At 40.5% G+C, this 24,003-nt stretch overlaps 2 protein-coding genes across 3 annotated transcripts in view; one reads left to right on the top strand and one right to left on the bottom strand.

Annotated features, from left to right (window-relative positions):
• Positions 1-1,918: 1,918 nt before the first annotated feature.
• WRNIP1 (WRN helicase interacting protein 1) lies at positions 1,919-23,535 on the bottom strand. 2 transcript variants are annotated; one of them, XM_045841650.1, is made up of 7 exons: positions 22,557-23,535; positions 20,144-20,335; positions 18,677-18,918; positions 10,232-10,461; positions 5,969-6,124; positions 3,471-3,550; positions 1,919-2,667 (listed from the first exon to the last, which is right to left on the bottom strand). In XM_045841650.1, the coding sequence occupies exons 1-7, from the start codon at positions 23,346-23,348 to the stop codon at positions 2,392-2,394; spliced, it is 1,968 nt and encodes a 655-aa protein (XP_045697606.1). In that variant the 5' UTR covers positions 23,349-23,535; the 3' UTR covers positions 1,919-2,391. The 2 variants fall into 2 exon arrangements, with proteins under 2 accessions (XP_045697606.1, XP_045697607.1); XM_045841651.1 differs by lacking the exon at positions 20,144-20,335.
• The window catches only part of MYLK4 (myosin light chain kinase family member 4), a 141,166-nt gene continuing 136,093 nt past the window's right edge, over positions 18,931-24,003 (top strand). Inside the window, exon 1 of the mRNA XM_045841643.1 lies at positions 18,931-18,977. Within this exon, the coding sequence (XP_045697599.1) occupies positions 18,964-18,977 (14 nt within the window). The 5' untranslated portion in view covers positions 18,931-18,963. The remainder of the gene's footprint in view (positions 18,978-24,003) is intronic.

Here is a 24,003-nt window from a genome sequence, read left to right on the forward strand (position 1 = left end):
AATCAAACCACTCATCTCCACTACCACCACTCATCTACTATCACCTGTCCCAGAATACTGCAAATTCTGATTTCCCATTTCCCACCTCTGCCCTCCCTACTTACTGTCTTCTCTCAAGATGGCAGCAAAGGTGATCCTTATACAATTTAAATTCCATTGTGACACTATTTTGCTGGAAACCATGAGTAAATGCTGAAGATTTTACCATGAACAAAGTGATTCCTCATAATCTGAACCCCCATCATCTCCTGACTTCAACTTCCACTACTTCCCTTCCTTTACTCCTCTACTGGCCTTCATACTGGCTGTCAAGTCTACCAGGCACCTTCCTCCCTACGGCCTTCACCCGTTTCCTCTGCCTGGAATGCTGTTCCGTCTGCATGTAATGATCTTCTAGATGTCTGAATGGCATACTCATCTTCTCTAATCCTTGCCTCAAATATCTTCCTGATGTCCATCTAACTAAAATTTAGGTTCTTCTTAACTAAAATTCTAGCCACACCTCTCTACCCTTTCTATCTTCCAATTATTTTCTCCTTAGCACTTACCATTAAACAATTTTGTTTTTCATCCTCACCCATGGACATTTTTTAATTGTCTTTTAGAAAGGAAGGGAAGCATCAGTCCAAGAGAGAAGCATCTATTGATTGCCTCTCATACATGTTTGGACCAGGGTTCCTGAGCACCTGGCATGGGGATCAAACCCCCCCAGACTTTATGTTATGGGACAACACTCACTGAGTCATACCAGCCAGGGCAGCACTTACATTAACTGACATATTAAAATACTATTTTTTTTCTCTTTCATGAGCACAGGATTTTATCTCATTCATTGATGCATTCATTCCCAACAAGCATGATCAGCATGAGGCAGGAACTTAATGTTTATTGAATGAAAAAGGAACTATCCCAGAACTCAGACATGAATTTCCAGACTAAAAGGTCCACCTAATGACCAGTAAAATCACTGTAAACTTTCCAAACATCAGGAACAGAGAGAAGATCCGATAAGCTTACAGAGGTCACAATCAGAATGTCATCAAACTTCTCGACAGCAACTTGGGAAAGAGGCAGACAACTGACAAATAATTTCCGACCTAGAATTTATTCCCAGGTAAGTCTGAAGGTAAAATAAAAGTATTTTGATACCCAAGGTCTAAAAGCAGTTTGCCTCCCATGCCTTAAAACTAGGATGTGCATCACTTACGGAGAAAAGGGAAGCACAGGATCCTGCAATCAGATGTGATGGGGGCACAAATCAAAGGAAATCTCCAGGATGACAACAAAGGGATGACAATTGTGCACTGAAGCACAACCAGTTCAGATAGAAGAGGGGCGGGTCACACACCAGGCCTGGTGAATTCAATCACACTGTCCTCCAGGCTCCTAAAACCTCTCATTCAGGAGAAAGGCAGAGTTGTCCCAGAATGGTGGCTGTGCATTCCAGACAGAAGTGGCAGTACCCAGGAGGGATCACACCCAGGGCAGGAAACAGAAGCAATAAGATTACTGACAGAGACATCCTTATGGAAATGTGTGCAAAATGCCTATTAAGGAGTTTGAAAAGAATTGGCAGTAGATACAAAGAAAACTAAGTTTTCTGTGTGTATATGATATTTTACTTTAAGAAACACAAAAGTAAAACAGGATTGTATGTATCATTTAGAAACATGGAGCTGTGAGAAGAAACTGGAGGAAGTAAGGAAAAGTGGGACAGACCACTGGATTTTTTAAATAAGCCATTTAAAATTATATATATTCCTTTAAAAAAATTAAGATTAATTTTCAAAAAAAAAATAAGCTTTCCAATTTCACCTATCATAGTTTTCCTTTCACAGTATTTACTGACCACAATGTGAGGTGACAGACATTGGATCCTATGAAACCAAGGTAGGAAAAATGTGAGAGAATTTAAGAGTACTTTGAAATAGTTTTATTGGCTTGTAAGACCTTTGCATATAAAAAAAATACCCCCAACACTATGCAGTATTAAATCACAATTAATTTTTTTTTACCAATTAAAACTACCCAGAATATACATTTTTAAAGGAAAAAAATCCTACAGAACTGAATTCTGAAGTGACATTATGACTTAAATACTTTGACAAAATAGATAATTCCTTATAACATTAATTCATTGCACAAAGCTGCCAGATACTTTCATAAGCATAACCACTGCAGAGTGCAAATGAACACAATTTCAGCATTACATTTAGTTGAAGTAGCTGTGCCTTCACCTAAGGAACTCTCAAATTTCTGGTACAAAAAGTTGGTCTGTTTTAACTCCCACCAGATAACCAACGTCACAATCCATTTACTCTCTTTCTGGCCATTTCTATTCAGAAAGGGAGAAAAGAAGTAACATTCTTCCACCGTCATAGCATAAAAGAGTCAGCATCGCCTTTGTTTAAAAAAATCCACTCCTCTCAATTCTTCCGGCAGGTATTCCTGGTCCACAGGCTCGCTATACATGGGGTTGTACTTGTAGCCCTTGCCGTAGCCCAAATCCTTCATCAGTCTGGTTGGTGCATTCCTCAGATGCAGTGGGACTGGGGGCAGAGGCCCCTGGTGGTTTCGCAGGCAGGCTTTGACATTGTTGTAGGCACTATACACCTCAATAGACTTTGGAGCTCTGGCAAAATAGACTACACACTGGGCCAGAAGCACCTAGGTAAAAAGTAAACATTTTATTATGAGGGTGCCAGAAAGTTTCTGTTTTACAAATACTTTATGACATCTCTAGTTAATTCCGAAAAGGTTCTCACCATGCTTTTATTTATTTATTTATAGATTTTATTTATTTATTTATTTTAGAGAGGGAAGGGAGGGAGAAAGAGAGAAAGAAAGAAACATCAATGTGTGGTTGCTGGGGGTCACGGCCTGCAACCCAGGCATGTACCCTGACTGGGAATCGAACCTGCGACACTTTAGTTCGCAGCCCGTGCTCAATCCATTAAGCTATGCCAGCCAGGGCCCCACCATGCTTTTATTATCCCCCTTTCCGCCTGTAGTCTGGATAACCACCTATATTAGAAGAAATTCCTACATGAGAAGAGAGGTTGAACCAGACCAGTGGTTTTATTTTTCAAAAACTGAAGAACTTTTTATTAAGTGAAGTTTTTCTTAAAACCCCAATATATAAAACATAACCATGAAGCCGCTCTATTTGTGAGTGAAATTGCACAGACTTCCTGTTCAGCTCTTTCAACATTTCTGTCCCCAGGATATCCTGAGCACTTCCTCTGAACTTCAGACTCCTGGAAGTAGTTTGAAAATATGACCTTGTTGATACCCAAGGTCCTCTCTTTCTATAGGCTCTAAAGTTATAAAATGGCAGTTAAAAAGCCAAGTCATCTTTTTCAGTGGGCCCATACATCAACAGTGAGGGCAGAACATATACTCAAATCCACAAAGGGACAGAACACAAGCAAAAGGCACTGATTTACAGAGAACTGAGCGGATTACTTTACCTCACATTCAGGCATGCCTATAAAATGACAGCCTTGGTAGGCAGCAACTGCTTGTGTTAGTGCAGATGGGTCGGCCAGACCTGTCACACACACACAGAGAAAGGAATGTTTAAGTGACAACTCACATCCCCATCCTGACCTATGTGCTGCTGCGACCAAAGACCATAATTGCTGTAGACTTTGTTGACCAAAACAATCCCATTTAGCAAAATGGTCTGACTTTTCTTTGATCTCATCAGCTTATTCAAGAAATATTTACTGAATGGTTACTATGCGATGCCAAAAACTGTTTCCTCAGGAATAAAAACTCTATTATAATTAGTAGGAAAAATAAGGGACTATATACATAATAAACATAAGGAGTGAAGACCATGATGCCCGTCACAAGGATGGATACATTAAAAATAAAATACTTACTAACACCAAAGAAAAGTTTTTCTGATCTTTTTCTTTAAATAGTGTCCAGAGAGTTCTGGCCAAGATGCAGGCATAGGTAGACATGCTTCACTCCCTTGCACAACAAAAAGGAGCATAACAACCAATTTAAAAACAACAAACAACCAGAACTGCCAGAACATCAAACTGCATGGAACTCCGACAACCAAGGAGTTAAAGAAACATTCATCCAGACTGGTAGGAGGGGCTAAGACAGGCTACCCAGAGGGTGGAGAGGACCTGTGGCAAGGCAGTGGACTGCATGGATGAGATGGGGCTAGAGGACCTGGAAACTAGACTCAAAACCTCTAGCTGAAAAATACTGCAGGGGTTGCAAAGGCAGGAGAAACTCCTAGTCTCACAAGAGAGTTCGTTGGAAAGTGGGGCTAGAACGTAGCTAGCAGCATCATTCCCTCTTTGACCTCTCCCCCACAATGCCACAAAGGAACAAAGAGGGTTGCCCCACCATGGCAAATGCCTAAGGCTCTACCCTCTGACAACATAACAGGTATGCGGACACAAAGAAATATGGACCAGATGAAAGAACAGATCAAAACTCCAGAAAAAGAGCTAAACGACAAGGACACAGACAACCTATCTGATGCTGGGTTCAAAACACTGATAATCAGGATGCTCAGAATTGACTGAGCTTGGTCGCAAAATGAAGGAAGAAATGAAGGCTACACAAAGTGAAATAAAGCAAAATATACAGGGAACCAACAGTGAAGGGAAGGAAACTAGGACTCAAATCAAGGATCTGCAACAAAAGGAAGAAATAAACATCCAACTGGAACAGAACGAAGAAACAAGAAATTCAAAAAAGTGAGGAAAGGCTTAGGAACCTCTGGCACAACTTTAAGCACTACAACATCCGAATTATAGGGGTGTCAGAAAAAGAGGAAGAGCAAGAAATTGAAAACTTATTTGAGCAAATAATTAAGAAGAATGTCCCCAACCTGGCGAAGGAAATAGACTTCAAGGAAGTCCAGGAAGCCCAGCAAATCCCAAAGAAGTTAGACCCGAGGAAGAATACACCAAGGCAAATCATAATTAAGTTACCCAAGATTAAAGATAAGGAGAGAATCTTAAAGGCAGCAAGAGAAAAGGAGACAGTTACCTACAAAGGAGTGCCCATAAGACTATCAGCTGATTTCTCAAGAGACCTTACAGGCAAGAAGGGGCTGGAAAGAAGTATTCCAAGTCATGAAAGGCAAGGACCTACATCCAAGATTGCTCCATCCAACAAAGCTATCATTTAGAATGGAAGGGCAGATAAAGAGCTTCCCAGACAAGAAAAATCTCAAGCAGTCCATCATCTCCAAGCCCTTATTATATGAAATGTTAAAGGGACTTAGATCTAAGAAAAAAAATAAAAACTATGAACAGTAAAATGACAACAAACTCACAACTATAACAACTGAACCTAAAACAAAAATAAACTAGAAATGGAGATTACATGGATGGTTATGAGTGGGGAGGGGGAGAGAGGAGAATGGGGGAAAAGGTACAGGGAATAAGAAGCATAATTGGTAGGCTTAAAATAGACAGGAGGAGTTTAAGAATAGTATAGAAAACAGAAAGACAGAAAACTTCTATGTACAACTCATGGACATGAATTAAGGGTGGGGAATGCTGGAGGGTGGAGGCAGGATAAAGGGGAGAAAAAAACTGGGACAACTGAAATAGCATCATCAATAAAAAATACTTAAAAGAAAAACAGTGCCCAGAATCTTCCATTTCTACCTCAGTAGTGATCCAATAAGTACCTGGATACCTGACTGGAAGGCAAATTTAAAATATTCCTTCTATTTCAACAGTCATGTTAGGAAAATCACCACTGAAGAGGAAACAAAAGGATGACAAAGTGTTTAGGAACATAAATACTCAAAAGCTCATATATGTACTATCAAGAAATAAAGTTAGTTTCTACTTAACTCTTCTTCTCACCTGTCCCACATGGCACAAAGAAACTCTTAAGTCAAAAAGCAGTATTTCATCCCTCCACATTACCCCACCCTACCCTACATGGACACCAGATTCTGGGCCCTTCCCGTCACACTCACCTATGTCCTCACTGGCAAACCTCACAAGCCTCCTTGCCACATACAGTGGGTCCTCTCCTCCTTCAAGCATGCGTGCCAGCCAGTAGAGGGAGGCGCTCTGGTCTGAGCCCCGCATCGACTTATGAAGTGCAGAGATGCAGTTGTAATGTTCTTCTCCTAGACACGAAAAAAGCACCTGCTCAATTACTGGAAGGAAGAGGGAACCCATAGTCTCCTAGCAGAAGCCATCCAAGCTGTATGTTGCCCTCACTTGTCTTACATTAAAGAAGGCTAAATTAGTGCAGTACCTAGGAGAGCCTAGGAGAATGAGGTTTTGTGGCTATCTTCAGGCTGCGCAGTGTGAGGGGACAGTGCCCTAGTATGGTTGCTGGAGAAGACCCACAGTTCCCTGCAGGGCCTGTGGACCTGTGTGGTCACCCAGTCTAACTCAGAGTAGGAAGCTGCTGGGAAATTTGTGGGGTTCACACTGAATGTGAGCAAAGACCAGGCAAAGGGAGGGGGCATTCACTTGGTCCTTATAGACCTCAGTGGATGTGCCAGAGTGAAGACTGGAGAGTGATTCTGATGTCCTGGTTCTACCATTTGAACCAACTGTCAATCTGAGGAAAACTGACCCTGGGCCTGGATGTAGCCATTAAAATAGCGTCAAGTGGCAAGAGCAGCTGTTATAGCCCGTTTGTTCTTCAGTGTCATTTCCAGTTGTCTTTCTGATATCTGAAGCCTGTGGTCGTTTAAATCCAGTGTGGGGACACACATGTGTGGCAGGATCCCAGAAGGACTGACGCATGGACTAACAGCTCTTACCCTGAAAGCACTGTAGCCCTTCTCCCTCACCACTCGGTCTTACCGATGTAAACAAATCAGTGAAATGTGCTTTAGAAAATCATATGTAAAAAAATTACAAACATTTGCATTTGCACACATTTCACTAAGTTCTGACCACCATCACTTCCTTAAATTTGAGGAGAGGGCACCCTCCTCATGAGAAAGCAGAGGCATTATTCTTATTAGTATTAGTCTTTCCAGAGAAGCACCTGACCTGTGCTCTTCATCAAGCTGAGGCCAGCAAGACCACAATCTACTCTACACAGCATTTCAGCCCCAGGAACAAGTCCTGGCAACAGACTATGCTGGTAAAACGGCACAAACTTCAGATGAAGAGAACATGAGATAAAATGCCAGCTTGCCAGAGGAAGAACCCTTGAGAGGCTGACTGTGGGGTCTGAGGACCTTCCATTTTTCAGAGAAGCACCAAGGCAGACCAATGGTTTCAACAGGGCTGCCAGATTTCTAAGAACAAACTGAGTTGTCACCTGTCCCAGGGCTTTCTCAGTTAAGTCACAGTGGCATGGAGACTGGGTGGAAAAGTGTCCTGCATGAAATCCACATGGTTCTGGCCCACCACCTGCACAAACCTGGACATGGACCCTGTGCTCTACTCCCTTCCAGTACTGAGCCTGGACGTGGGAAGGCGGCCAGGTAGTGCAAGCCTGGCCAATTCACAGACATGGAGAACATGGACAAGGCCACCTCCACTTCCCTTTCTGTCAAATGTAAACAGGAGATAGCAGTGAATCTCCTCTGCCACACAGGTTACTCATTTTCTTCTGTCTTTACTGAAGGTCAACAATAAAAGGCAACACAAGCTCTGGAGCCAAGTAGCCTGAATATGAATGCCAAATGTATCAGCCATGTAATTATGGGCAAGTTACTGACCCTCTATGTCTCCTGGGGTTTCTCATCCATAAAATGGACATTGTAAGACTAGCTAACGCATAGTGTTATGAATATTAAACAATGTATACCTGGTATAGAATAAGCATTATAAAAACATGTGTTAGATAGTATTCTATGCTAGCTTCTATTTTTGCTTTTATTATGTACTGCTTTATAACTTAAAATTTCATGTTATTTATGTAGAACCCTGACCTCAATGCATGGCACAGTATGTGTTCTTGCTTGGAAATTTCTTCCTTCTGACGCAGAATTGTCTGAGCTAGTTACTGGGTCCCACAAGTAACCATATACTAAATGACAAAAGAAATAATTAAAATCCTGGGGATGAAGATCTTTGTCTCACCAGTTATAAACAGGCCTAAAAGTATAAGCTAGTTGGTTTCCAGGACAATGCTTCTATCATCCCTACTGATGGAACATAGCCTGATTCTCTAGGATGTGAATTGTTTGAGTGTCTCCAGCTCAACTGTGGAGTAGGTATATTACACACAGGGTGGGGTATAAGACGTGTGGGTTCTCAAGACCTGATGCCAGGTAGCTTCCACTACCCCCAGCTCTTCCTGGGGTGGCAAAGAAGGTGATCCCCATTGTGCATAGTTCCCCATGGTGAAATATGAGCCCCAAGAAGTAGGAACCCTAAGACTGGACACATCTGACATCCACTTGTGTGGGTGTGTGTCCATGAGTAGGTATGTGTCAATATGCGTAAGTGTTTACAGGCTTGAGTGTTCAAATAGGTGTGAGAGAGATGAGTGTGTGAGTGTATGTGTGAGTGGGTATGAGGTGAGTGACACACTCCAGCAGTAAGACTGGTGACCGTGGAGAGGTGCTGGTATGGAGGCAGCACTGACAGTGGGAAAAGGCGTAGTCCTGGGGATCCAATCAGACCTGGAGCTGAGGATGAATTTAACCACTTGCTTTGTGAGTTTAGGCAAGTTTTATCATCTATAAAATGAAGATAATATCAATAGTTAACTTCTAAGACTATTTTGAGAATTAAAAGAAAAAAGAAAATGTATATAAAATACCAAGATGCAATGTTAGCTAATGTTTTGTTAAATGGTAGCTTTCTTTTTCTTAACTGACAGCCTGATAAGATATGAAAGAACAGTTTTAGTCGGTCCAATCAAAATGAAGTCTCTTTTAGGACACCTACAAATAGAGAAAAAGACCACTGTGGCTGGAAGCCCCAGAAACAAAGCAGAGTCCAGCATGTGGGACTGATTATTATCTCTTAAAATTTTTAATTTTATTCTTATCTCCAATTCTTGTATTTGGCAGAAAATAAAGCAAAACTCTACACTAGAATGTTTTACTTTTCAGATTTTCCAAGCTTTCATATGACATTCAAGAGCACAGAGAACTGACCACGTGAGATCCCTGGGTCATGAGAAGAGAGGGCCCTGGTGAGGGGCACATTCACATCACAAAGCAAACAGAACTGTTTGTTAAATGCCTCCAATGTGTCCTTAGTGCTTATTGACCACCCCATCCCCATCAGCTGTGGTGCACAAAGACTGAGGAGCTTCAGTCACTTCCTCAAGGTCACACAACATGTTCTGTTCACTGATAAGGAAGTGGTCAGTACCTGGAACCAGAGTCATTTTTAAACTCCCTCACCCCCTTCTCTAACCAGTAAGAAGTATTCTCCAACATTAAAATGCATTTGGAAATACTGTTAAAGACATGGCACAGCTAATGTGATATCTAGAATTTAATTATCAGCTTCTATTTCTGGCATAACTTTTAGAGGTGTGGAAATTCTATTCCTGTTATTGCAATAGGACTCTATCCAAAACCACACAAATACTCAAGACCTAGGAGTTCAGGCTAATCTACAGTGTGCTATCTTCTTTGCCTAGATCTTTTATAAAAACACACAAATGTGCTGCACTTATGACATTTAATACTGCCAGGTCATGGATTTAATAAGAGCTGGTATCAAAATTGGTATCTGTAAATTCGATGAAAACAGATAACTGGATAATGCAAAATTAATTTTTTAAAAAAGATATGACAAAATAAGAGCACCAAGGTCCAAACAAACATTTCAGTTCAGACTCTAGAAATTAATGTTTAATCCTCATTAAACTAAGTCACTTATTTCAAGAGTCCCATTGTTATTTACTGCCATTACAAACTATCATAAGAATTGGTGTCCACTGAGTGTACGGGTTTTAAAAATGCTTGTGTTCTAAAATGTGCCATCAGCGAATAATGGAAAAATAACCACCTTATAAGTTGAAGTCTGCAATTTCAAACCTGCAAAGTCCTCTCAGTTCTTATCAGGACAGCTTCTGTTCTGTGCATCTGTTAAGAAAGCTCCAGAAGCTCCAGAAAGCTCCAGAATCACTCAGTGATTTCAAAGATTTAAGATTTAATTCTATTACCAATATAGAGATCCAACTGAGAAACATGTCCATGCTCTGGACCCAGATAAAGGTCAGAGGCCTGGAAGTGAGCATGTGTATATAAACAAATTATTTCATTAAAGGTTCCCTCTTTTCGCATTTCAGAGTTATTTACCTGCTCGATCATACAAAATGTGAGATTTCTGGAGGCCTTCCTTCACATCATTTTCAGTGATCAGAACTCTACTAGGAGAATAGGTTTGCCCACTCTTCTTACAAAACATCTTTCTAGAGCTTAACCGGGCCAGTACTGCCAGCTGCAGTCCATTCAATCCAGCTCGGGCATCTCCATCACTGAGATAAGCCAGAGTATCTACTGCTTTATCCTCTATGAATACGGAGGGCCTGCAATACAACAAGTGTTAGTTATCGTCACACTCATGCTACATAATTTTCATTCTATAGCACTTCTTAGCAAACTCATATCTTAGCAAGGACACTAAAAACTACTGTAGGTTCAAGATTCCTGCTCTTTATTCTTAACTTACATTGTTAACTGGATTAAGCACTACTGAGACTATGAACAGACCTGACTCTGAGCCATGAGGGTATTTTACTGTATAAGCACATACACATAAGCATGTAGGAAAGAGACATGGAAAGTTTTATAAAGTCACTGTGGACATGTGGTCTACAAAAATAGTGAAAACTATAAAACACCAGTGCCTCATTATAATGTACAGAAAACATGCCTCAAATGCAGTCCATACCCTGACAACACAGGTATGCCCAGACTACTTCCCACATACAGGAGACGGCATCATATCAGAAAGCTAGCTCTGAAAGGCTCCAGATCACACAGCTCAATTCCCTCATTTTATAAACAACAAACCAGGTATCCAATTATTTTGGGCATAGTAGGACTTAGAAGCAGATCTCTGGAATTTTGGCTTGGGGTGCACTTCCAGGTAGGTATTAATCACTTGAAGTGTGCATAAAGTAGCAGAGGTTACAAGACTGGACATCTATTAGAAGGTTCTGGCATACCTCAGCCATGAGACCATGGGTAAGTGATCTAGCCCCTGAACGTCACGACTAAAAGTTATCATCACATTTCTAAATGTGGACCTCCGTAAAGAAAGTCTGACAATGATTCATTTCAAATTTAATTGAGCAAAATGTTCTATTCCTAGTCTACTTAGTAAAGATATCTATCACATTTAGTTACTCAGAGGGGTCTTATTAAGTACAGGCTAGCTGTTAGCAGCACAATTTTTCAGTTACAGCTCATCCATGTCATTGCTAAACTTGAGCTGAAAATGTCTACTGTCAAAATGTTTAAGTCAATTAGGACTGTCCAAACCAGATACTTGGAAAAAAACACAGGCACCAACTGGGCTGGGACAACACATGGGAACTGGAGTGGGTGGTGTGTGTGTATGGGGGGTAGTTGTCAGGAAAGGGGGCCCAGCTTGTCTTTGAAGGTCAATGTAGAATTCCTTACTGCACACTCACCCCATTACTTGGTTGAATGGCTTGAGTAATACCAATTTGCATTTTATTAACCAAAAGATTTGTTTCTAATACTTTAAAGACTTCCTCATCTCATTTCCTAATTTACCTAAGCTAAGACTTCTAGTAAACTGTGATCTTGTACCACACACAAAGCACTTGTTCTGCCTTATAGCTTGATAATGACCAACTCTCTCATCAGACTCCTGACAGCCTCTCTGGCCTCAGAGCCATGGTTGCAATCTGGAGTCCCATACTTCTTCCTTCCAGGCCAAATACGCAAAATACACACCAAGGCCACATCACTGATATTTTGTAAAACTGACAGACCATTTCTCAAGCAGATATTAGCAGAGTTTAGAGGATCTGAAAGAAAATGACACAATATAAATTGAAAGAAAATGTGTCAGGAGGAACCAGAGATGTACGGCAGTCCCCAATGCACCCAAAAAGGGAAGGGTACACACCTGGCTTAGTTTCTGCATGATGTGTGCTAGGTATTGAGGGGGTCAGGGAGCAGAAAGAACCAAAATTGCCTGAATGTCTCATTTCAGCCTCAGAACTAATAAAAGCAACACCTTCCATCTCCTTGGCAAGCTTCCTAGCAACAAAAGCCTGCAGGATCACTTGCAAGAAGAAAAAGAAGTAAAGTGGGAGCCTTAATCAATCCTAACTGATTGAGCCATCACCATGAGCCAAGCCATTTGTGGATAACATCTGTCATCTTTCCATTTCCCATAAATGTTGAGGCCTCAAGGATAGAAATCACATTTCATTCTTTCTTTGTATCCCCAGTACCTGGTACAGAATAGGTGTTCAATATCTGCACAATATGAATGGACTAACTTCAATTTTCCCACAATTTCATAGTGACACACTTATTTCCTTTTAAATTACAATATATAGAAAGTATAACCCCACACCACCAAAATCCATTATTTTCTCTACCTGGAAATAACAACAGCTACTATGGCCTCTGCTGAAGTTCCTTTATGATCCATCTACCACTCCAACCATAAACCTTACATCTAATTTAAAACAAAACTGGGATCATACTATGTGTAGTTTACATCCTTAACAGTGAAGTTTTTGAAAAACAATATACTCAGAACTCTATTACTTCTTTATAAAATGTACATTATATTAAATTTTTAAAATGGAGACAAAGTGGTAAATGTCACTTATGGCTGTATCACCTTAACATTAGTATTTTGGTATCCATTCCTTTTCTATGACTTTGTCCTTCATATGTAAAGACATGAGTACAGTACTTTTGGCATAGAGAAAAAACGTGTGGGCTTTAATACTTTAATGCTTACTGTACTATCTCGTTTCACAAGTCCCATATAAAGCCAGTGAATAGGCCTTTTTAATTATGAGAGAAGATAACTTGCAGACTGTTTCACAGATTTATAAACAGCACATTGTAAGCCTTTTAAAATGGGCATTTATTTAATGTGATTGGAAAATAGGATTCTTCAATTTTTAAACTCTTAACCAAAGTGCAAGTTGTTCTATCGTTATCCATTTGAATCAGGGTTGAAGTCATAAGGAATAGGAGTGCTGCTGCAATAAAACCAGAGCTAAGTGCTTTTACCTAAGCTCCTGCTACTATATTCCTCCTCCTCTTCAATATAATCTACACTCCAAATTTCACCCCTGTCCAAAAGGAACTTTTTAAAACACAAATAAATTTTCCAGCAATTCTACTCAAGTCATAAAAAGCAACTACTGACAGAGCTCACAATGGTCACACAAATAAATCTCCAAGTGGAAACTTGCTATTAAGAACACTGTATAGGATATTCAAAAGGTTCTACCTACGATTCCATATTTCCTGAAACCTAGTTTACTCTACCTAGGTTCTGAGGAGCAATAAAATGTGTGAAAATACCTTGAGATCTTAGGAGAGGGACCAGATGAGAGTACTCAGGCCAAGAATAATGAAATAAGGGATATCTGTATTTATATTTGCAAAACTCATCAGCAAACAGTAACTACTACAAGTAACTACAAAGTACCTTGAAAGGATACTAGTCCAGAGAATTTAACATGGATTTTTAAATAACGTATAAACTTATGTTTTCCATTTATAAGTAACTTTCCAAAATTAGCATAGGATTAAATGAGGCACGATTTACTTTGGGGATAGAGTACTGAAATTTCATAGCATCACAAAGAGAAAGAAATGAGATTGTAAATTATATTGCTATGTGGTTTAAAAAAACCTCTCAACATAAAACCCTCAATTATTCCTTAATAAGAGAAAAAAGGTGGTTAAAATAAATATTTTGGAAAAGACCAGATTCCTAGTCAATGAGACCTAGAAATAAAACATAAAGCCTAGTTTCTGCACCTGAAGTGAAATGCTTTGGGCTTAGCAGGAATATGGGATACATGCTATAAAGACAGCTCCTTCCTTTCCTTTTTTCTTCCAAGGGTGTGAATCTTTCTGCCCGTTGTTTTTCTGGTGAATGACACTGGGATTTGGACAATTCTACTGAGATGGTTGGATATTTAAGTTATTTCATGGCAGAACAAAGGAATACACATGGCTCAGTTAAACTCTCCCTAAATTACAAAACAATACTATGTGCATCTCTTTCACTTAAGAAAATAAATACTCCATGGTTAGGGTAACAACTGGTATGCAGGAGTTCTCAAACAAGAGTGTGCATCAGACTCTTCCCAAAAGAGCACCTCCCAAAAGTATAGCTCATGTGTATCTTACTACAGATTTATTGATTCTGAAATCTCTAGGGATAGGCCCTAAGCACACGTATTGTCAAGATGCACCCCCGGTAATTTTAACAGTGCAGATGTGGTTAACAGGCACTGCTGCTAAATTACAACTGGGAATCTTGTGTCCCTGATACTTAAAAATTAATAGTGTTGCTCAAAGGAACATAGAAAAAGGTGAGAATATTAATACTTACCAGTAGCTAATTTAATTTGATAATAATAACTTTTAACTTCATACCTAGACCCCTTCTAACAACTGAGGTAGGTTAGTAGTTAGAAACATGATGAATTCAAAAGCTGGTTCCATCCTTGTTCAAGTGGGGTGATCTTGGCATGTTACTTAAACCTTTTGTGCCTCAGTTTCCTCATCTAATAAAAAGGAAATAATATATACTTTGCAGAGGGTCAAATAAGACATGTAAAAGGTTTAGAATAGTGACTAGACGTCATGATCTCTCAATTTTATCATTACTAATGAGAATAATTTTAATTGGACTGGTTAGTAGTATACTGTCTAGCAGAACTACAAATCTTCAAGGCAGAGTCCTAAGCTTGGCTGCTTCTATGATAGCCAGAGTGAAAATAAAACAAAACTTGCTCCAAAGAGAATATAAACTCACAGACGATGTCCCTTTCTGTTTAATCCCAGGGAAGCACACATCTTTCCTAATTACACTGTATCTAATACACTTGGCAGGGCACAGTGGGATAAACAGCCCTAAAGGATGTGTCTAAGTCCTAATACTTGAACCTGTGAATGGAACTACTATAAAATCTCTTGATTAGATCATTTCAGATTTGGTGTGGGTCCTAAATCCAATGACAAATGTCTTTATAAAAGACAGTAAAAGAGAAGACAGAGGTAAATAGAGGAGATAGCCATGTGAAAATGGAAGCAGAAATTAGAGTAACCCTGCTACAGGCCAAGGAATGCCAGAAACCATCAGAATCTGAAAGGAAGGACGCACTCCTAGAGTCTTTGGAGAAAATGTGACCCTGCGAAAAGCTTGATTTCAGACTGTGAGCCGCCATTACTGTGAGAGAGTAAATTTCTATTCTTTTTAACCAAATAATTTGTGGTAATTTGTTATAGCTGCCACAGGAAAAGAATACCAGGTCCCTGAAATCTGTTTCTAGCTGGCAGTGTTATGTCATCATTAATGTATGTTAATGTGACATTTTTCTTTATATCAAAACATTTTAAGAAAGATTATTAAAACCCACAGCTCTTTCTGACTAGTACCTTTTATGCTGGTGTTCCACTACCTTTCTTTCTAGTCAGTGTTAGAAAAGATTATTTTTAAAGAGCAGGCAGAATAGTTCAAACTTTTTTAAAAACAAAAACAACCGAAAAACAAACCTATAGCCATCTTGTTTTGGGCCATCATATTTTGGAGCCACTTTGCCTGGGTTCCCCTCTTAGGGTAATCAGAGAAAAGCCCCAGTGTCAGAGTTAAGCCATACAACACGTTCATTTCAGCACAGAGGCTACTTCAACTCTTTCAACCAACTCTCGACACTCTGTCTAGTTATACAGCAAAAGGGCAACTATGGCCTCTCATTTCACTCTCTTCATGTCCACAAGCTTACGCACTATTACTTGGTTTACAAACAACTGGTTCTTTAGGGGTGTTTTCAAATAAGCATGTGTCCAATGATCCTGAATTTACAATCCTTAAAAGCAGCAAGTACTGCAGGGTGATTAAACATTAGTTTACTTTCTCATTTTCAATAGCACAAACTCATCAGACTCTAAACCATGAATTTTTTTTCTTGGCCTCTAAAATTAACCCAATGCACAGGTAACATGCTTTCCTGTAACATGTGACCGAAGTGCTTAGTGAGCAAAATATATGAAAACTGTTGATTACTCATACAAACCAAAGCAACTATGGGGTAGATAATTCAACATAAATTACCAGATGACCTCCATCTTTCCCTTCACAACCAAAACAAAATTGAGTATATACAGAGAACTATTTTGCAGATGTTACACTAAAGCTGGAGGACAAGAGGGAGGTGATGTGCTATTCTTTGGCTCTTCTTTTCTGTTGCTTGGAATACGAATATAACGATTAAATCTCCATTAAGTGGTTGCCTGGGCATGAGGTAGAAGCCCCCTCTGAAAATGTAGGGCAGAAAGACAAGGTCCAAGTCCCTGATAACACTGTGAAGCAGGCAGGCTAGGAGCTGCAGTTTTTTATGCCCATGAACCTTCAGGTTAAATACAGGAGGGAAATAGAAAAAAAGAACACTTTCATCTCATGCTAGTGAGAATTTATAGTGTACAAGTATATAACGCCAAGAATTAACAATTCTTTAAGTAAAATCAAGAATGGTGTGAGCATCAGCTTGATTAGTTTCCAGATTTAGAAACAGTCTGGAATCCCTCTGTAAATACTCTACTCGCTACCTAAGGCACCAAAACATAGTAATACAAATGCACACTCACAGCTTTCCAGAGAGAGTAATTATTTGGGGTTGAAAGTCTTTCCTTCCCACTAAATTAGTATAACCAAATCTAGTTTATGTCCACAAGAATGTATATGTAGTAAATCCCAGTCAGTACAAATTTGAAAGTAAAATTTTACCTAAAACTGAACGACAGTGCAATCCACTATTAATGATCCATGGCAACTGGATGACCAGGTATGTCTATTAGGAAATCACCAGTATTCTCTCTATGGCCTATGACCTCTCCCAACTTCTTATCAGAATTTCTAACAAGCAGACCAATTAAATGTAATAATCTTTAATTTTATTCTGCTTGCTGTTAGTGTGCTTCGGCAACAGTATTAAAAAAAAAAAAAGGTTCTTGATACCTGGGCAATGGGATTATTATCCCTTACGCTGCACTATACAAAAACAAAAACAAAAAACAAAAAAAAAAACCCAAACAACAACAAAAAAACCCCAAACTACTTTTCTCATACTGATAGGTACAACTTACCTATTCATTTACAAAACATTTACTAAACATGTTACATGCTAGGCACAGTGCTAGGTCCTGAAGATATGAACAAGAAGGAAAAGTTCCTATTCTCCTAGCTTTTTCAGGAAGGTAAAGACATAAGAAACAAGAGAATGAAAAGAAATAATAGTTAGGATCAATTCTAAATAAGTGATAATGGAAAAACTAAATGATCTATTGGGTAGAGGTGGTCTTCCCTGACTAGAAGGCAATTCTGGTGGATTACAAATCACTGGCTCACTTTTGTATCAAGCTTTCAGTTTCAGCAGTAAGAAAAAATTCTTTCACTTGCTCCTCTCAAATTTTAGTGTGTTTTCAAGTGACATGGGAATCTTATTAAAATGCAGAACCCCTTTTTAAGATGAGCTCCATGGTTCTATTATCCTCATTTCATTTAAGTTATGGTATGGCAGTGATGGGAGAGGGAAAAACAAGAGCCCAGCATACAAAGGGCTCCTAACTATGAATTTAGGTGCCCAAGTTCCATGTATCTTCCTAACCAAATTTTGATGGCTATCCCTTCACAACTATACTCTAAAATGATGTGACTTTGTTCTGCCTGAGGATCCTCAGACATGTTTCAGCTCTTTCCTGAAGCTTAGCATTAATTCCTATGTCTGAGAAACAAGCAAATAGGAGAGGTCATACACATAGTGAGGGACTGTTGAAATATAAACCCTGAGCCTATGTCTTAGACTGTAATCCTCACGGAAGTGTGGCTCCAGAACTTTGCCTCAGGGCAAGCAGGCACCAGCAGCTGTGGGGTCTACAGCATGAAGAGGTAGGCATTAGCTTCTCATCACATCAGATTATGTTCCATTGCAGTATTTTAGCTGATACATGAATCAATGACATCTGAAGAATATAAACTAATATAAATAAATAAAAACTTCTGACTCAGGTGAGTTAAGGAACTTGTAGCACTCATGACACAGAAATAGACCACCTAAAGGAAAGGGACAATTTCTAATGTGCCTTTTTCAGTTAAAATTACTTTACCTTAATGTAACTGAGTTTGACCTTTAGAGTATGAAAAAAATCAGTCTAAAATGATTTAAGGGATTTTATGGTACCATTTACTTTAATTTTTACTTAATATTTTTAAAAGAAGAGTAAACTGCAGAAAAAGAAGAAATTGAAATCTGAGTATAAATTTCAAAAGAATTATAAGAATTTTAAATATGGCAACTATAAGCTACACAACATCTTAAAATAAAGACATACTTGCTGGTATAATTCAGCACTTCCCTCTTCTTTTGTTTTTAATACTAGATCAACATTTCTTCTCAGTCCCCACCCTCTCCTAACTGCTTGCTGCCTATCCCTTTCTGGACCCCTGCCAGTGGAATCTCTGGGAGGTGTGTGACCCCAGGATACTGCACACAATCAACTTACTCAGAGTTGCTGTTGCTGCTGTGGCTCAAAGGGTCAGTAGGATGGCTGAGATCAAGGACGTGGATGCCCAGTGAGTTGATTGCTCGCATTAAAATAGTCACCATTGCCTCTACTGGAAGCTTCTCTAGAACAACAACCCTACAGCGACTCAGAAGAGCAGCATTGACTTGGAAGGATGGGTTTTCCGTGGTTGCCCCAATCAGAGTGATTGTCCCACATTCCACGTGAGGAAGGAACGTGTCCTAATCATGGGAAGAAAACAGAAGAAATTGATTCCAGTCAACAACATGCAGAATCCTATGTAAGTTGGCTATCTAGTCCTTCCTTTTCCTAACTTTGACTTCAGGAATAGCAGCTTTACATTCACTGAATATGGATGCAACAATTAATGCTCAATTAGTGTTTTTTAAGCTGAAAACATATCTTCTGGCATATCAATGTCTAAGCCTAATCTCTTGCTAGTAGACTAACAGCTCAAAGTAGAATTCTACTGTAGTTTCAACATAAACAATTTCTTTCCTTAGAAAAGTAACCTCTATCCCAAGGCCAAACTGCCATAGTTTAAATATAGCAGCTATTTATTTATAGAACTGTAAAAAAACACAAAAACATTAATATTTCCAAAATCTTCTTCCAGTGCAAGCAGTCAATGTATTGTTATCCCTCCTAAAAAACTTGGTAAAAAAAAGTTATATACTTCTATGTATATCTATCTCAGTGAATACATAACCACCACATGCTGCTTATGGGAAATGCTAAGATGAGTCAATGGTCCAATATAAAACCTACAGTGCTAATATCCAGTTAGAACTCTAGGGGTCTATTTAGTCACAGATACAAATCAGGTAAAAAAAAGTTTAGTAGGGTTTTGTAAAATATTTCTATCTCTGACTAAGAAGCTGTAACATGTGTACATTTTAAAAAGTATACCTGAAAAAAAGGTGTATATTTAGGAAGAATACAAAAGTGGCTTTGTTTACAAAAAGTAGTGCTTTTATTTTTACTTTGGAAATCCATTTAAGTAAGTAGTAAAGATTAGATCTTGGTAATTTTCACTGTGACAAAAACCTGAAGCCATGTAAAACACCTTTTAATCTTAAAAATAAAAAGTAACACTTTATAAAGGAGAAATTTAAAATTAAGTTAAACTGTTCACTATGGCTGCTAATATTTAGATTAAAAATTTCCAACTTTGATCCAAAGCTGGTTTTTTTGGTATGTATAGCTCAAGGATATACAATTTTCATTTATCAGAAAACATTTTCTTGTCATAAAGGACACTAAGAAAAAGTAGAGAAATAGACTCAAGAGAGATGAGTTGGCAGTCTGTACTTCTTTATAGACAGAGAGTTAATAATGATAAGTCTCTAGAATTTGCATAGTGCTTAATGCTTTTCAAAGTGATTTCACATACTTTATATTCTGTTTAACATTCACAATGACCAAAAAGTAGAGAAGTTAATATACCTGCTGAGATTTATTGAACCGATGAATCTCATCAATAAAAAGTATGGTTTTCCTTTTGAAAAAGCTCTTTTCACTTTGAGCTTGTTTTATGACATCTCGCACATCATTTGTCTTGGCATTTGTTGCAGACAATGTCACAAACCTTATGCTATGTTTTTTGCTGTTGTTGGCTATGATGTGAGCCAGGGTGGTCTACAAAAGCAGACAGAGTTTGGAAAGCTGATCAGACACAGAGGGTAAAAAAGCACCCACAGGTACAAACACAAGCAAAGCATAAGCACGATATACCAATTTGACCTCCGAAAAATGCTTAGCGGCATTTATACAATCTGAAATACAACACATTATCATAAATTTTTAAAAAATTACAAATAAAACAGGAAAGTAACAAAACTTTAGGTTAATCCTGATTTTTCTCCTTTGTACCTAACCCCATTTGATTCCTTTTTTGTGGGGAAGTGAGGGGGACTCTAAGACTTTTGGAATCCCAGTAAAAAGAACAGCTGTTTTGATTTAGCAGAGACTGGGTGACAGCTGTGATCTCTTCCAGCCAAGAATGCATTACTACTGAAGAACTGAGTGTATAACTGAAGTGCAAAACCACAGACTTGATTAATTCCACAACTGGAAGCTTATCATTGCAGCCTAGAAAAGGAAAGTGAGCCTTTGAATTGAGAGAATAATGGCAATTACCTAGCAATTAAGATGACTGCATGCCACTCCTGAATGTTTATTTTGGAAGGAGGTGAAAGAGCAGCACTTTGATTATGTTAGTACTTACCAGAAACAATGGTGATCCAAGGAAAATATTGCTCAGCGTGTAGTACTTAATGGTACTCTACACATTTGCATATGCTCTTATTTATTAACATTGTTATTGTTAGCAATATAGTAATAAGAAGGGGAATAAAGCAAAAGGGAAGATTGTTTAACCCGAGAGCCAATTTGCCCCTGATTAGAAAGGTGGCACTTTAATTTCTAAAGGTTGCATAGCACCAATGGGTATTTAAAAGTTGTATAGCACCATTCGACACTGTGGCTGCTGCTTCTGCAAATCCCAGCTTACCGGCTCCCACGCTAGATATGTAAAAGCTTGTGACTTAGTCATCAACCATTACACTAGAGAGTAGAGCCCACTAAAAATCTCTTAATCCAGCATCTTCTGAGTTCACCCTACTCACTTCCCTGGGGACTTTCTTCTTGCCATATGGGACCATCAACAGCTGATCAGCCATTCTCATGATCCTATGTATAGACTTCAGACAATTAATAAAAATGCTATTACAGCTGAATCTCTTAAATGTGGTAACAACTAAATCTACCACCATGGTAAAATGTTGTTTGGGTTAGATCTGATTTATACCTGGCCAAAGGGGAAGTATGAATGCAAACAAGAAGGCACAAAAGGAACAACATATATTCCAGGAACTGGAGTAAAGGGAGATGTGATCAAGTTGTGGGAAATGAAGCTGGAAAGAAAAACTGGAGAAAAATCAAAAAAGTTCTTTTGTGTCAAGGAGCAGGAACATATAAGCTCTGAGAGCCCCTATACACTCTGATCCTGAATATTGTCTTTCATTCACTGGTGCTCATTCTTCTCCCTCGTCCTATAGCGTCAAAAAAAAATCACATATTTAAAAATCTCAGCCCACTCTTTCTTATCAGTCTTAACACTTGACTGTTTTCAAGTATTCTTCCAGTGACATGTTTTCTAGACCCCAATATCCTACCTGCCCTCCTCTGGACTTGTGGTAATTCCTAGGAAGGCATATAAAACTGGACACCAAAATACTGTACATCGATTTTCTTCTCTAACTTACATGACATTATCAGCACTGTTATGGAAATGCTATATGATAACAACTTGCAGAGAGAAAAGAGGATTCATGCTAGTCTTGTTAAATATATGCAGTTCAATAAACAAAAATCAGTCTGTTCAAATAAACTAACAGATGAAGGGGAAGGAAGCGCAATAGAAATTAAAATTTTTCCCCAAAACTGAATCCGTATGCCTGCAAATGTAATTTACAAATGATCCTCTGCAATTTATAGCATGCCGTTTTCTTGAGAATTTGATCATTAACGTGCAGGTGAAATAGAAAAGCAGATCAAATCTAAGAGTCCACATATTCGTATTAACCTATGAATTCAGAAATTCTCATTTTGACAAGAAAAAACGTGTCTTAGGAATCTGGGTGGGTGTGCCTTTATTACATCCATCACAACTCCATCTGTGGGACCAGGCACTGCCCCAGCTAAGAAGCTACCTGAGGCCTCGCACTCTTGGGTCTCAATACCCAGAGACAGGGGGATTCTTCGGGATCGGCCAATGCCGAAGCTATTTCACCGTTAGATCCACGCCCCGACCCGTGGAAATCCACACTCTGAACCTTTCTGGCAAGGCGGCACTCACCTTGCCGCAGCCCGGCGGCCCCCAAAGGATGAGCGAGGGGATTTCGTTCGTCTCCAAGAGGGACCTGAGCAGCGTCTCCTGCCCCACAGCTCTACTCTGCCCAATATAGTCCTGAAGTGTGTCCGGACGCATCTTGTCGGCCAGCGGCTTGCCTTCCAGCATCTGCCGAATCTCCTCTGCCGCCAGCGCCCTCGAGTGCGGGCGGCCTCCGCCGCAGGCCCCAAAAGCAGCGGCGTCAGCATCCCAGTGGCCCGGGTCGTCTTCCCCGTCCGCATCAGCGTCGCCCACCGCTTCTTCTTCCTCCTGTGCCTCTACCTCGTCCCAGCTGCGCGGAGACGCGCTACCTGCGGCGGCCGCAGCGGCGGGTCTCTTCCCCGAGCTATTCCTCCCCGGGCTGCTGGAGCGCGCTACCGGGAAGTCCGGAATTAGACGGGCGCCGCTGGGTGTGGGCGGCGCGTCGTAGCTCTCCCGGCTCTCAGTCTCTCCGCCGTCGTCACCTTCCTCGCCTTCGCCGTCGCTGCTCTCGGCCGCCGTGGGAGTGGCCGGCTGCTTCAGTGCTGAGCTCTCGGAGAGCCGCCGCCTCTTCGTACTGGGTGGCGAGAGCCCCTTGGGCCGCTCTCCCGCGCGGTGCGGCCCGGCCGCGGACTCCGCGTGCCCTGCGGGGTTAAGCAGCAGACAGCGGTCAAGGTGTGCGTTGATGTGTGCTGCGGGAATCATCTGCTGGCACACGGGGCACTGCACTTGGCGCATCTGCGACAAGAAAGGGTCGTCTTCCGGCCCGCTCACCTCCATGGCGGCCGCACCACCCCAGCGACCGCCGAGGGCTCTCGTTGCAGCCCGCTAGGCCCTGCGCCGCGCTCCCCTCGTTCCGGGAGGCGGCAGGACGTGAGCCCACCGGGTGAGGGCGCCGCTCATGCCTCACGTCCGGACCTTCCCGCTTCAGTCCGCCCTCAGCCGGCCTGGCCTCTAGCGGCGTCTCGCGGGGCACGTCGGGAAGGGCTGTATGCGGCGTCGTGCTGCAGCCGTCGCGGAATACGTATACCATCGCCTACCGGGAAGTGTAGTCCACGCGTCCACTTCCCGCCGCTAAGCGAACCACCTTTAAGAAGGGTCGATGAGGCCGGCGGGTTGCGTGTGCGCAGGCTCGCGAGATAGTGAAAACGGTTCCCTTACGCGTCCTTCCAGGCTGGGACTAGTGGGCAGTGTCTCTGAAGGCACCCTAGATTGCTCTCGGGAAAGCTGCTTTCCACGCTCCTGTGTAAGGGGCAGTGTGAGGAGAGTGGAGGGGCCGGAAAGAGGCCCAAGGTGGGCACTTCCTCCTTAAAGGGATAGAGGGTGGGATTGGGGTGACTCTTAAAATGCTCTAGTAGGAAAAAGAGTTTCAACAAAGGATAAAATTTAAAATACACATGTGAGCAAAATGTTAACCTGAGCAAATACTGAGAAA

Source organism: Phyllostomus hastatus, unplaced genomic scaffold (genome assembly GCF_019186645.2).
Source record: "Phyllostomus hastatus isolate PE091 unplaced genomic scaffold, TTU_PhHast_1.1 phas_contig_37, whole genome shotgun sequence".
Taxonomy (NCBI): Eukaryota; Metazoa; Chordata; class Mammalia; order Chiroptera; family Phyllostomidae; genus Phyllostomus; species Phyllostomus hastatus.

Bases quoted from the DNA above. Each gene is read 5' to 3' on its own strand.
- WRNIP1 (XM_045841650.1), bottom strand. From the start codon at position 23,348: ATGGAGGTGAGCGGGCCGGAAGACGACCCTTTCTTGTCGCAGATGCGC. The intron at 20,336-22,556 runs GTGAGTGCCGCC...CTGCTTTTGTAG, and splicing joins GGCCGCCGGGCTGCGGCAAG to ACCACCCTGGCTCACATCAT. The intron at 10,462-18,676 runs GTAAGTTGATTG...GTTGTATTGCAG, and splicing joins AGCAGCAACAGCAACTCTGA to GCCCTCCGTATTCATAGAGG.